Source organism: Culex quinquefasciatus, chromosome 3 (genome assembly GCF_015732765.1).
Source record: "Culex quinquefasciatus strain JHB chromosome 3, VPISU_Cqui_1.0_pri_paternal, whole genome shotgun sequence".
NCBI lineage: Eukaryota > Metazoa > Arthropoda > Insecta > Diptera > Culicidae > Culex > Culex quinquefasciatus.
Genome location: NC_051863.1, coordinates 78,083,702 through 78,097,539, shown reverse-complemented (window position 1 = coordinate 78,097,539; position 13,838 = coordinate 78,083,702). Strand labels below are relative to the sequence as shown.

At 38.2% G+C, this 13,838-nt stretch overlaps 1 protein-coding gene across 5 annotated transcripts in view; it reads right to left on the bottom strand.

Moving 5' to 3' along the window:
* LOC6037796 (protein TANC2) overlaps nucleotides 1-13,838 on the bottom strand; it is a 141,231-nt gene that overhangs the window by 107,304 nt on the left and 20,089 nt on the right. Inside the window, exon 1 of one of the 5 annotated variants that reach the window (XM_038266213.1) lies at nucleotides 8,706-9,088. The exons of the other annotated variants lie outside the window; for them this stretch is intronic. Coding sequence (XP_038122141.1) covers nucleotides 8,706-8,811 — 106 coding nt within the window. The 5' untranslated portion in view covers nucleotides 8,812-9,088. Of the gene's footprint in view, nucleotides 1-8,705; nucleotides 9,089-13,838 lie in introns of those variants that run through there. 5 annotated transcript variants of the gene reach the window in all.

Sequence of the window (13,838 nt, the reverse complement as noted above, 5' to 3'; positions counted from 1 at the left end):
AATTCACTGCAACCATCACCAGTAATCGCGATTTTACACTTTTTTTTCAAAACCGATTCTATTCAGCAGTCAATTTCACGTTTAAAACATGCTCCCGCATTGTAACGTTACATATTCGCTTGTAGAACTGAATTTCAAAACGTCAAATTCTAAACCCAAAATTGATTCTAATGGAAAATTTAAAGTACTGTCATCCGGGGTGAAACGGAACACATGGGGTCTCCAGGGACAGCAGTTTTAGCAATGTTGCAACCTAATATTTTGCTTTATTGAAGTAGATTCGGTTAAACCAGATTCAGGGCAATAAAATGTGTTTATTTTTTTAATTTTATTTTTCAGATTTGAAGCTTTTAAGTGTTCTAAAACTTGCTGTCCCTATTCAGACTGTAGTCTCAATTCGCCCCAGTTGACGGTACTTAAAATAAAAGAATATGGACCCAGTTGCATTCGACGGGAAATTAGTCCTATTTTCAGGATATGATCATTTTTGGAAACATAGTTACTGACCACCGAAGATATTTCTGGTTTCCGGAGAAGATATTTTGGAAATTGTAAGTCAATACTTCTACTGTCCCGTCACTTTTGAGTGATTTATGCAGTTTGGTTCAAAATAGCGTACTCTTGCAAAAAGGCTAAAACATCCAGTACTTTGTTTTAGAAATCAGGAAGAATTCCAGTTTTTCGCAAAAAAATGTATAGGTAGCCTTATGTGTGGGACAAATTTGCCTTGCGTTTTTCTCATCTTGATGTTTATCCATACGGGACATTTTTGCAAACATGGGCAGTTCACCTGCTTCAAATGTAGAGTTTATTAAAATTTTAGAGTTCCTAACAAGTTGGGTTTACTGCCGTTTTACTGCGATATGATGCCATTGAGGTGATTTTGCTGTAGACACGATTTTCTGTTTTTGTTATTTTTTTCAATCTAATATGACTAATTTAACGTTTGCTCTATAGAAACTGTTAAAAAGTACTATAAAAATATGGCCCCTACAAAATTTCTTGTTTTTTCATATTCTCTACGATTTTAAACCACAAACATCATTTGGCCGAAAAAATAGCAATAAAAAATCAATACTTTTCCTTCCCAATGATGTATGTATACATTGCTCGATCAAAGCAGGCTATATTTTTTGTGCCAGCTATTTTGACAGCTGAGCGGATCCCTTAATGCATTGTCCACGTGGATACTTTAAGCGGAGGGGAGGGTATTAGGGAGCGTTCTTTTATTACGTAACGCAGTTGGGTGAAGGGGGGGGGGGGTCGGAGGCCGTGTTACGCTCCATACATTGTTTTTTAATTTGTATGGAAAATTTTGTTACGAGGGGGGGAGGGGGTCTAAAAATCCGATTTTTTTTGCGTAACGTAATAAAAGAACGCTCCCTCAGCGATTTTCTACGCTTCATAAACACATTTTTTGCATGACCAATTGTCCGCAAGGGAGGTGGGTGGGTCTAGAATTTTCAAAAAAGTGTCTAATGAAAGCGTTCTCTTATTACGTAACGCAAAAAATCGCATTTTTAGAAGCTCTTCCCCCCTCGAAACAAAATTTCCATACAAATTTTATTTTTTTTTTGTATGGATCGTAACACGGCTTCCGACCCCCATCACCCCCAACTGCGTTACGTAATAAAAGAACGCTCCCCACGTGCGTGTGGATAAAGTGTCATCCATTATGTACGTTACATTAAAATCAGCCAAAATTTACTCCACCCCCTTTTGTCACAATTTCCCTAAGCTTTTAATACGCAATGTCACGCTTGCTCAAAACCCCTCTCTTCCTTCAGAACGTGACGTACTTTATGGATGACGCCTAATGGACGTACCCTTAAGAATTAAATCGAAATAATGTAATAAAATATTGCCCAGTCTTGATTTGGTCCCAAAACCTCAAATCAACATTCAGTATTTAATTTGACTTCTATCAATTCTCAATGTATACATTAACATCATGATGAATAAAATTTGCGTATACATCATTGTTTGTATGCTTAATAAAATGGGCCCCAGAGCAGTTTATTGAAAAAAATCTTTCGTCAGGAGGTAGCTTTTAAGATTCTTTATCAGACTGTACAATAAAATTGAAAAAATTAACAAAACTTTGATGATTTTTGATGAAATTTTGACTAACATTATTTTTGAACCACACTTCCAATACATTGTTAGAAAAATATTTGAAAACAATTTAAAAATTCACAAAGTTGGATGATCTGATATTGTTAGATCAAAATAAAAATTGATAGTAAATAAAATTTCAGGCAAATTTGCTTTTAATTTCATCAACGAACTCACTCTAAAGACATATTAATACAAAAATGGAAAACTCACTTGAAATAAGTTGACCAAGCAGTTTTTTTAGGTTAGTTTTAATGTGTATACCATGAACCACCTTAAACACCTTAAAAAGAAACCTTGTATGAAAATATGGCTACGTTGTTATAGATTAAGGATTTGTAACTTATTATGTGCCCAATGCGGATGGCAATACAAAACAAGTAATTATTTTCAACGGATAACGATCAGCGCTTGTACTAACTATAAATTTAGCCCGGATGATACGAACATTTTTATGTAAAAGTGACATAATAAACCAACGTTCCCATCAGCAATACTTAGTTGTGAAGTGAATAATTAAAAAAGATACTATAAAGTTGTAAAATCGTGTGAGAAACAAGAAAGGTCTCCAGTGGATCCAATAAGAAATGAACTTGAGCATAAAATAAATATAAATAACAACATTCAATGCCAGCAGAACCCTGAGGCCCATCCAACCAACCACAAGTCAAGCCAAGCCCCGGCAAGAAGGAAAATTTGAAAGCAAGCAAAAATCATTAATCATTTCGCCACACTGCCGTTTTACGGCGATATGATGTTTACGCCATTGAGGTGATTTTGCTGTAGACACGATTTTCTGTTTTTGTTCATTTTTTCGATTTAAAATGACTAATTTAAGGTCTGCTCTGTAGAAACTGTTTAAAATTACTTTAAAAATGTGGCCCCTACAAAATTTCTTGTTTTTTCCTATTCTCTACGATTTTAAACCACAAACATCATTTGGCCGAAAAAATAGCAATAAAAAATCACTACTTTTCCTACCCAATGATGTATGTATACATTGCTCGATCAAAGCTAACTTTATTTTTGTGCCAGCTATTTTGATAGCTGAGCGGATTCCGTAATGCATTGTCCACGTAAATACTTTAATAAGGGGGGGAGGGTATTAGGGAGCGTTCTTTTATTACGTAACGCAGTTGGGGGGAGGGGGGGTCGAAGGCCGTGTTACGCTCCATGCAAAAATTTTAAAATTTGTATGGAAATTTTGGTACGAGGGGGGGGGGGGTCTAAAATCCGATTTTTTGCGTTACGTAATGAAAGAACGCTTCCTTAGCGATTGACTACGCTCCATAAACACATTTTTTGTATGAACAATTGTCCGCAAGGGAGGTGGTTGGGTCTAGAATTTTCAAAAAAGTGTCTACGTGGATGGTGTCATAAGGTGTCATCCATTAAGTACGTCACATTAAAATCAGCCAAAATTTACTCCACCCCACTTTGTCACGATTTCCCTATGCTTTTAACACGCAATGTCAGGCTTGCTCAAAACCCCCCTCTTCCCTCAGAACGTGACGTACTTTATGGATGATGCCTAATGGACGTCCCCTTAAGAATTAAATCGAAATAATGTATTGGTCCTTGCACTGTAACTTGGATTTGGCCCGCACTTTTCTCTCGCACTTTTGACAACAAAATTTCCAAAAACTAGGCAACCAGCAGTTGTTTATTTACATTTCCAGTCGCAGTTTTCACCAAACTGGGCATTCGCACTTAAAAATTGCGATTGACAGGTGAGCAACATCGGCTCGCTTAGATCATTTTTTGAGAAAATTAAAATTTCCCAAGCCAGTTTGACAAGTCGCAATAGTGCGATCGATAGCAATCATTTAGTGCGAAGTTCAAGTTAGTGAGAATTGCGCAATACACAGAAAAAAAAATCATGGTAATATTACATCTGGGAAGGGGTACTTCTTTTATGTCAGAAAAAAGGTGTAATTTTACCTCTGGAAATGTGTAATTTTACCACTTTTCTGGTGTAATGTCACTTTTTCAGTCTAAATTGAGGTAAAATTACATCATAAAAGAGGTAATATTCAACCTTCCTAAATTAAAGCTTCCATATTTACATTATTTTTTTCTGTGTTATAAAATATTGCCCAGTCTTGATTTGGTCCCAAAACCTCAAATCAACATTCAAACAGTATTGTATTTGACTTCTATCAATTCTCCATGTATACATACATCATGATGAGTAAAATTGGCGTATACATCATAGTTTGTTTGCTTAATAAAATGGGCCCCAGAGCAGTTTTTTGAAAAATTCTTTCGTCTGGAGGTTGCTTTTAAGATTCTTTATCAGACTGTACAATAAAATTGAAGATGTCCAAAATGGCGTATACATCATATCGCCGTAAAACGGCAGACAGTAGTGCGGTGCAGTGCAGAGTGCAGCGTTCGCTAAAATCTCGAATCATTAACATACATCGCGCGCAACACAATAAAAACAACCCAAAACAAAACAGCAGAATCCTTCGCCGCGCCAGCAGTTTCGCCCTTTTGCCTTTCCACCACGGGACCATGGGATCCCCCGGTAGCCGCAGAGAGTCTCAGCTCCATTTAAATGTGATGTCCTCTCATAAACTTTACAACTCGCCTCGAGGCCTCCCGTTCACATGGGCCAGGGCTCCATGGGAGACTTTGGCGGACTTGAGAGGCAAAGGACCTCTACAAATGCACATCAATTAAAAGCTTCGCTCCGATTTTCGATCAGACGGCGATAATGATAATTTTTTATCTCTGTTCGCGTTCTTCAATTAAAATCTCGTTATCTTGCCACCCCGAACGCTGCTGGTTGGCACCCGCCCCTTGCCTAGGCCTTGCCTCGGGACACCACAGAGTGCTCCGCAGAAGTAAATCAGCAACCTGCCACCGCCGCCGGATGGGAACAAAAAAATGTGTTGTTGAACCGACTTCAGGTCTGCGTCGTCAACCACGCTGCCTGATCGACCCCTGATGGCCGGTGGCCACGGCGGTGGCGGCGTATTTCATAATCTGGCCACAGCAGTGCCACAATGAAGCAGTTAACGATTTCACGGCCACACTCCACAAGAGATCGTCACCTGAGACCGAACCGGACCAGATCCAATACCTGATGCGAGAGCTCCCCGAGAGGTACAAGGTAACAACCACTGATCAACAGTGAGAGATATTGTGTGTTCAGTAAGTAGGTATGTTCAGTGCCCTTTTTCCAAAGACTTCAATATTTACATGAGAATTGGAGTCATTATTATATCCGCAGGAGTAATTCTGCGACTAGAGTAAGGAACAAGCCACGATTGTGTTCAGCTCTAGAAACGGGCAGCAATTCAGCTGCTGATGAAGGCATAATCAGTGCCATAAATCGACTCCACATTTTGAATTTTATTTTAATTTAAAAAAAGACAAATTTAAAATTGCAAGCACGATTCCTTCCCAAAGAAGCGAGTCAAGGTTCACAGTGGGTTTTGTAACAAGCCGACGTCATCCCTGTCATGTAATCGACAGATTTAATACGAGAAAAAAATCTGTTGGCTATCTGAAGACCCAGCACACTCAAGGTTACACCATGACCGTGCATATCGATGAGCACAGTGCACCCAGACACAAAAAATATAATTAGGGCCACCATAAATTACGGTCGCGATCTCATTCCGGTCTTATCGATTACCGCATAAGATATACACATCGATATTTAAGGGTGGTTCTAATAATGATACGAAATACGAATATTTGAATATTTTTGATTAATTTGGATAAAACAGATACAGAACAACAGAAATCGTGCATCGTTTTCCAAATTTCAAGTTTTTAACATGCTCTAAAAACTGATGTCCCTATTCAGACTGTAGTCCCGATTCGTCATAGTTGACGGTTCTTAGAAAGCAGTTCTCTAACCTTGCACAAAAAATATGTATTTATTTTGTGTATTGTAACGAAATTTTGACAATAATATCCCACAATAATGTGTCCATACAAAAGTGTTTTAAAAATATTTGGAAATCGATTGTTGTGGTAAAACTTTCTCCCTATTTTTATTATTTACCTAAATGTGGCTTTTCGCCTACGTGGAACAATAGGGGCGCGGGTTCGATTCCCGCCTTAGCCTCCTGGCCTTCTATCGGATGGGAAAGTAAAACGTCGGTCCATTTGCGTAAAAGAGGTTTTGGGTGACTGACCACACATAACCTTCGGACGCCTAAGAAATTAGCAGGAACTTGCAACAAACCTACAAAAGACCCGGGGTCGTTAAAGTGGATTGTTTTGCTTTTTTATGAACAAAAAAAGAATGGAACTGAATTGAAACGAGAGATGAATCCAGATTTTTAAGCGAAGATGGCGTTACGAATGATGCACGCCCGAATTGTCAAAATCACGCAGTGATACCAACATTACAAAAAAACTGTGCCATGGCATGACAGTCACACTTTTTATCTAATGTTGGTACCACTGCGCAATTTTGACATTTCGGGTGTGCACCATACGTAAAAATCTGGATACTACAAGAATCCGGCGTGACTGCAATCATCAATATGTATTGACAAGAAAGAACTCAACCCCCTGAACTCACCTTTTTGCCTTCCTCACCTTACTGAGGAAAGACTATAAAATCACTCGAAAAACGAAATTCTTAATTAGACCTCCTAGACACACCTTCATGTATACTTTTCGACTCAGAATCACATTCTGAGCAAATGTCTGTGTGTGTGGTGGGATGTTGATCGAAAAAAATTGCACTGGATTATCTCGGCACTGGCTGAACCGATTTGGACCGTATTGGTCTCATTCGATCCGTCTTGGGGTTCCATAAGTCGCTTTTGAAAATTATAAAGTTTAGTAAAGTATTTCAAAAGTTATGCTAAAAAACGATTTTAACCAAAGTCCGGAAGATTATAAAAAGGGTGGTTTTGTAAGAAACCCCGTCATGTTATGCATTTTTAGAAAGGTATCCTTTCCAACGAGTTCAAAAGTTTGAAGATCTGCCAATCCTATCAAAAGTTATAAGCACTTAAGTGTTATTTATGCACTTTTAAGAGGCCGGATCTCATATATTTCGATGAAAACGTTGTCCGGATCTATCATGCGACCTGTCGATGGATAGGTAATCAAAAGACCTTTCCAACGAGTTTGATAGATTGCAGATCTGACAACCCTATCAAAAGTTATAAGCACATAAGTGCCCTGAATTATGAAGATCTGACTAACAAATCTGATGGTATGAATAATGAATCAAGTTGATAGAACACTGAAAGGTCCGCCCTTTTGTATTTATTTTGGATAGCACCACATTTATTTTGGAGGAAGGAACCAACCACTTAAGGGTGGATTAAGTAACGTTTTTTTTAAGTAATACGATCCAAGCAAATTTTGAATGTTAGTCGTGGTTTTAAAATTCTGAAAATATAATTGTTTAAAGATAGAAGATGCTAGAAACATGATTCTAACTATAACTTATTACAAAAAGTATAAATAAAATTGGAACAAAAACAGAAAATTGTAAAAAAGTCGCCCTCAACATTTTGATATTTCTTATATTAATTTTATAAACACGAACTACCCTAGTAGCTTGCCACCGTAAAACTGTGAACAAAAATTAAAGTCTGCTAGTTCGAAGAATGTGCAACTTTCATAGGTTGTAGACAGAGAGGAGGAGGGGGAACACCGGTATGTACACCTCTTCTCCCAGAGGCCACTCGCAAAGATCGATGCTCGCAAACTCGGACAAGAAAATGCCCCCTCGTCGAGCTACAGCGCGGTGCAACATAAGTTCTGTCAGCCCGGTCGCGTTCGCTCGAGCGCCCAAGGTTCGCGCGTGACCTTTAATCGTATTAATCAGAGTTTGGGGCAAAAATTAGCAGTATTAATAATGCAACGCAAAAGGTCACCGCTCGGTCTTGGAAAGGTGCAAGAAAGGTTTATTGCACGACGGTGTACTAGCAAAACGCTTAAGCCGGACGCGCGATGGTCAACCGTGTGCTGGAAGTGGGGGGTTAAATAACATGTTTTGAGTACTTATTCTGCGGGATATCTTAGGTATGCCAAGACAATATCCCGCCCGAAGCCAATAACAACCACCCACTATTCGAGAAATTTAATTAATTGATTGGTCGTGGAGAGATGCGCTGCGAGTGGATTTCGTTAAACTGGAATCTTCATGAGGTAGTTCTTGAACTTGAAGGAAAGGTGTTCAAAGTGCATTGCAACGTAACAGTCTTAAATGCTGAAGGTGTGAGGATTTAAATTTGATTCAAAACTGGATTCATATGACTTTTTGAAAAGATAGTAAACAACTTTATTAGCTGCCAATGTTAGGTATCACATGGGCTGTATACTGGTGCCTTATCGCGATGTAAGGTAGTAAATACAAACAAAAACATTCCGATATGTTGACCAAACCGACCAGAAAACGTTTTCCAGCACAAACCGCTTGTTCAGCGCAAACTACAATCCTCTCTCACTTAACTTATCAGTGGAACAGGGCGGGCAATTGAAAACCTTTCCGGCTGATTACACAGCTTGTTGCCTTGGCGCATGCGACACTGAACAAGCTTAGACACGCAGCAGTTTGGCTCCAAAAATAACAAAATAACCCACAAAAATATAAATATATTTACCGAATCGGTTACTGCCGACGACATCGTTGCTTCCTTTGCAAACACGAGTTCCCATTCGGATTCGGCTGTTGTTTCTTCCACATGCTTTTCGAAACATTGCACTCATTTAAAAAAAACTGAACCAAACGTGATTCTCTCTTCTACACTCGGCGATGATTGATACGCACATTCATTCATCAAAAACTCATTCACGACGACAGCCTAATTTCGTACCATCTTCATCGCGCCAGACAATGCCCCCAAAACACTGCCCAGCAATGCCCCAAAATTCTGCCCGGCTTCCAAGACAAACCTCACCCCGAGAGGAAGTTCCTGAAGCTGATAGCCCTCCGCGAAAACAACCGTCACTTCACTTCGTACAGTTCCTATCGCCGTCAAGTCCCGACGAGTTACTGAGAGAGCACTGATGAGTCGCGCCAACGCCAACTCTAGCGCGATTTTGCACGAACTTAATTTCAATAATTCTGCGATAACGATTCGGGGCTGGATTCGACCAACTCGGGCAATTTATTTCGGTGTGTTTGCGTTTTTTTAACGCCAGAGATGGGGAGGTTTTAAATGATTCGTTAAATTCAATTCAGAAAAAAATAAACATAAAACTAGATTGCACATAATACGAAAAAAAAACCCTGTTTTGCTAAATACTTGCATACAAGCTTGATGCATTGAATTTAAACAAAATTAACCGTTTTTACAAATCATTCACAATAAACTCGGCATGCACAGGTGTATTAGCTTGAAATCTATCAACAAAGAACACACACGTATCAATATCGTGGAGACAGTTTCGATAGATTTAGATTTGCATTGTAAATTATGACATCATTAGTTGTCACACAACCAACGCACGGCATGACGATCGTTTGGCATTCTTACCTGGAGCTAAGCTGATAAATGATTACGATTTTGCGCACATACACACACACTTGATATAGCCTCACTGCCCCTGTTCGCATAAATGTCTCATTTTTATCCCATTTTTTAGAAATTCCACAAAAATGTAGTACATACTTCATAAAAGAGTACTTTTTTACTAAACATTAACACGTAACCTTATGGGTAATACAAATTTGAGTTGTGTTTTTCAGCTTGCTGTACATGCATGGAACATTGATGTGAGCGTGAGCAATTGAGATGCAAGCAAAAAAAAACAGTTAAAAAACAAAGCCTAATTGCCCATATTTTTATATTGAAAACCAGAGAATAACAAACAAATCGACGGCAACATTTCAAAAGGCATCATGTACATTTTGACACTTTCTGGGTTATTGTATATTTTGAAAATACTTCTAATAAGCTACCTCTCCACCAAAAATGAGCAAAAGTTACTTCAGTAAAGTCTGTTAAATCATGATTTTAAATAAAGTAACATAAACAAAATCTCTGCCATCAGCAGTCCCTGTCAACCTGTCAAATAAAAGACTACATGAACCTCGTGACGAAAAAAAAGCAACATGAAAAAAGCGCCATGTGCATTTGCCGACGAAAAGCGAATCATAACAAAGCGCCCCCCTCAATGACAGCAGGGTGATATAAACGATGGTAATTTTAAAAGAAGTTATGTTTGTTTTGCCTTCCTCACTGAGGTAAGGCTATAATCCTGCTCTAAAAATGAACTTTGCATAAAAACGTCGTAGACCCACCTTCATGTATACATATCGACTCAGAATCGAAAACTGAACAAATGTCTATGTGTATGTGTGTGTGTATGTGTGTGTGTATGTGTGTGTGTATGTGTGTGTGTATGTGTGTGTGTATGTGTGTGTGTATGTATGTATGTGACCAACAAATTAGCTCATGTTTCTCGGCACTGGCTGAACCGATTTGACCCGAACCTGTTGCATTTGACTTGGTTTAGGGTCCCATAGATCGAGTTTTATACAGATTGAAGTTTCGATAAGTAGTTCAAAAGTTATGTATAAAAATGTGTTTTCACATATATCCAGATCTCACTTAAATGTATGTAAACTATGTCCGGATCCACCATCCGACCCATCGTTGGTTAGGTTATCAAAAAATCTTTCCAACCAGTTCAAAACATTGAAGATCTGGCAACCCTGTCTTGAGATATCCCGACTTAAGTGATATTGATGTACTTTTTGGAAGCCGGATCTCACTTAAATGTATGTAAACTATGTCCGGATCCACCATCCGACCCATCGTTGGTTAGGTTATCAAAAGACCTTTCCAACGAGTCCAAAATATTGAAGATCTGGCAACCCTGTCTCGAGATATGTCCACTTAAGTGATTTTTATGTACTTTTTGGAAGCCGGATCTCACTTAAATGTATGTAAACTATGTCCAGGTCCATCATCCGACCCATCGTTGGTTAGATTATCAAAAGACCTTTCCAACGAGTCCAAAACATTGAAGATCTGGCAACCCTGTCTGGAGATATATCCCCTTAAGTGATATTGATGTACTTTTTGCATGCCGGATCTCACTTAAATGTATGTAAACTATATCCGGATCCACCATCCAACCCATCGTTTGTTAGGTTATCAAAAGATCTTTCCAAAGAGCCTAAAACATTGAAGATCTGGCTACCCTGTCTCGAGATATGGCCACTTAAGGGATATTGATGTACTTTTTTATTCGGGATCTTAAAAATAGATGAAATTTTTGTGTTGGTAATAAGTGAGGAAGGCTCCAACCACATAGGTGGATTAAGTTAGTTTTTCTCAAATAAAATGACGGAAATAGTATTTTATTGAATATGATGATCAAGTATGAATAAAAGCAACGTTTTTCATCGTTTGTTATCATTAGAACATCGTCTTTTGCCTTTAAATTAAAATGGGAATTGAAGAATGATGCTCAACATTCAAATGAGTTTTTCTCAAAACGCATGGTTTGTACATGATGCTTTTTCAAATGTTGGCATCGAAATAATGAAAACGTCAACATGGCACTATCCATAAACCTGGACACTTTTTTAGAAATCTCATACCCTCCCCTCCCCCTTCGTGGACTATTGTGTAACATAAAACACTATTTTGTATGGAACGTCCACGTATTTTATGGATGGTCCCAGCAACAATTTCAGAAAAATTGATCCATCCAATCTCGTTATATTGTGGTACCCATCGATCATTTCGATGTTTCAAGAAAAACGCTCAGAAACTTTGACAGTTCGCTTTGCGTATGGCAAAAATTTCAAGCTTAAATTGCCTGTTACTCACTTCAATCTTCAAATATCTTTATGAGACTTTCAGGAGTGATTGGGAACCATATTTTTAGTAGATTTAATAAATTTTGTGTAATATGTAATTTTGAGATTTCTTACATGTCCCCTACCCATTGAATTAATATTGAAGTATACAGATGTTTTGTTTTTCTTCCTTCAAATTTTCAAAAAAAATATTGCATAAACCGAGCTTGAAAGCAACATTCAGGGAAAATAGTTTTGGAAATTTTGGAGAGTTTTTCGAGTCCGTTACCCGTATATCCAATTTCCATCAAATTCAAAAAGTTTAACTCCATCATTCATAGTTTTGCAAATATTTGACTCAAACGGCAAATAGTGTCCAGGGCATTCGTGGAAATACAATGTCCCATCCCAAAGGGTCCCGGAGTATCACACCTTCTTAGCATGGTACTCCCAACGAATACAACCAAATCTCGGAGCGTATGGTGGTGTGTCCCCACGCTTCTTGCTACCCTGTCGATTCAAAATTCAAACGAATCATGTCCCTGCGATACGCCTTTTCCTTTACGCAGTAGGCCTGGCCATGGCGCACTACAATTGCAATTTAATAAATGACAAGAAGAGTGCTAGGCGTCATCTAACCTAAGGCACTCTCCCTTCGAAAGAATGGCTGCGCTAAGGTCTGATTAGATTAGATTTTTGGTATCATTCTTCGTTTTGCTCACTTTTATAATAATATTTGTAATGTACAGCTGAAATAAAGTTTAAAACATTTTGTTATATTCAACTGGGGCGAATTGGGACAGCTGTTTTAACCATGCTAGAGCACAATATTTTGATTTTTCTGGTAGGTTTCAGATAGAACAGATTCAGACCAACAAAATGTGTACATCCATCTTAACACTGCTGTCCATATTCAGACTGTAGTCCCGATTCGCCCCAGATGACGACGGTACTTTCATTTTTTCTATGATTTAGAAAATAAGGACTAAAACAATGAAAAAAAGTAAATTCAATAATTTTAAGCTTTCAGAATGAATAAAAAGTGTTCTACTGTTGAATAAATATTTGAATTATTCTCTCATTTCCTGATTACACAAAAAAAACCTCATGAGATGAACTGTAATATTTACGAAGATGGAAATTATGTCCAGGAATAAAGTAAAACCTATGCCTTTCTTTAGTAAGTAAGGCAAAAGATTTTCAAGATTATTCAGCCAGTGCTTAGTAGACTGAGCGACAGTATCATTCACATTCCGAGGAGGTTTATTAGCTTTTTGTGAAAAGTTCATTATTAGAGCAGTATTACTGCCCAAAAATGCATATTTGCTCGACGTGCATTGTATGATAAATGAATAAACCGTATTTGAAATTTTCGTAACATCATGGTGTCCACGTGATGGTTTATGGGTGGCCCAAAATGAAATACTAAATTTAGAGGTTTCTGAAAAAAATAACCTTGCTATAAGCAAAACAGCCTCCAAATTACTCCATAAATGATAACCACGGGAACTTTATCTCTGACAGATGCCAAAATGCCGCTATATTTTTAGCGGATTGATCCTTTCAAATGCACTTCGAGAGAAAAAAAAAACATTCTCAAACTCGTTCCACACTCGGCTCGGTTTATTGAACTCGTAAAGCTGTCTGCTCGTTTGGCTGATACATTTTTATCTACATACCAGTCTGGAAGCGGATTTCACGATGTATTTTTTTGTGTTTTGTTTCATTCCTCAAGAATGTTGGCGGCAAATCGGCATGTCGAACGTGACTCGAGAAGACAGCGAGCGCGTTGCAGCTCGTGCAAATGCAATTGCACACTAATCGATTACTCAATTCCAATATAAATCAAAGTGGCATCGTTTGGCGATTAGCTTTTCGTACCTGTTTGCAAATTTGTTTCACATTTCACTTTGCTCATTCCGGGACTGACGGTTTGGCAGACGTGTTTTCTAATCTTATTTTGACTTTAGAAATTGGCCTT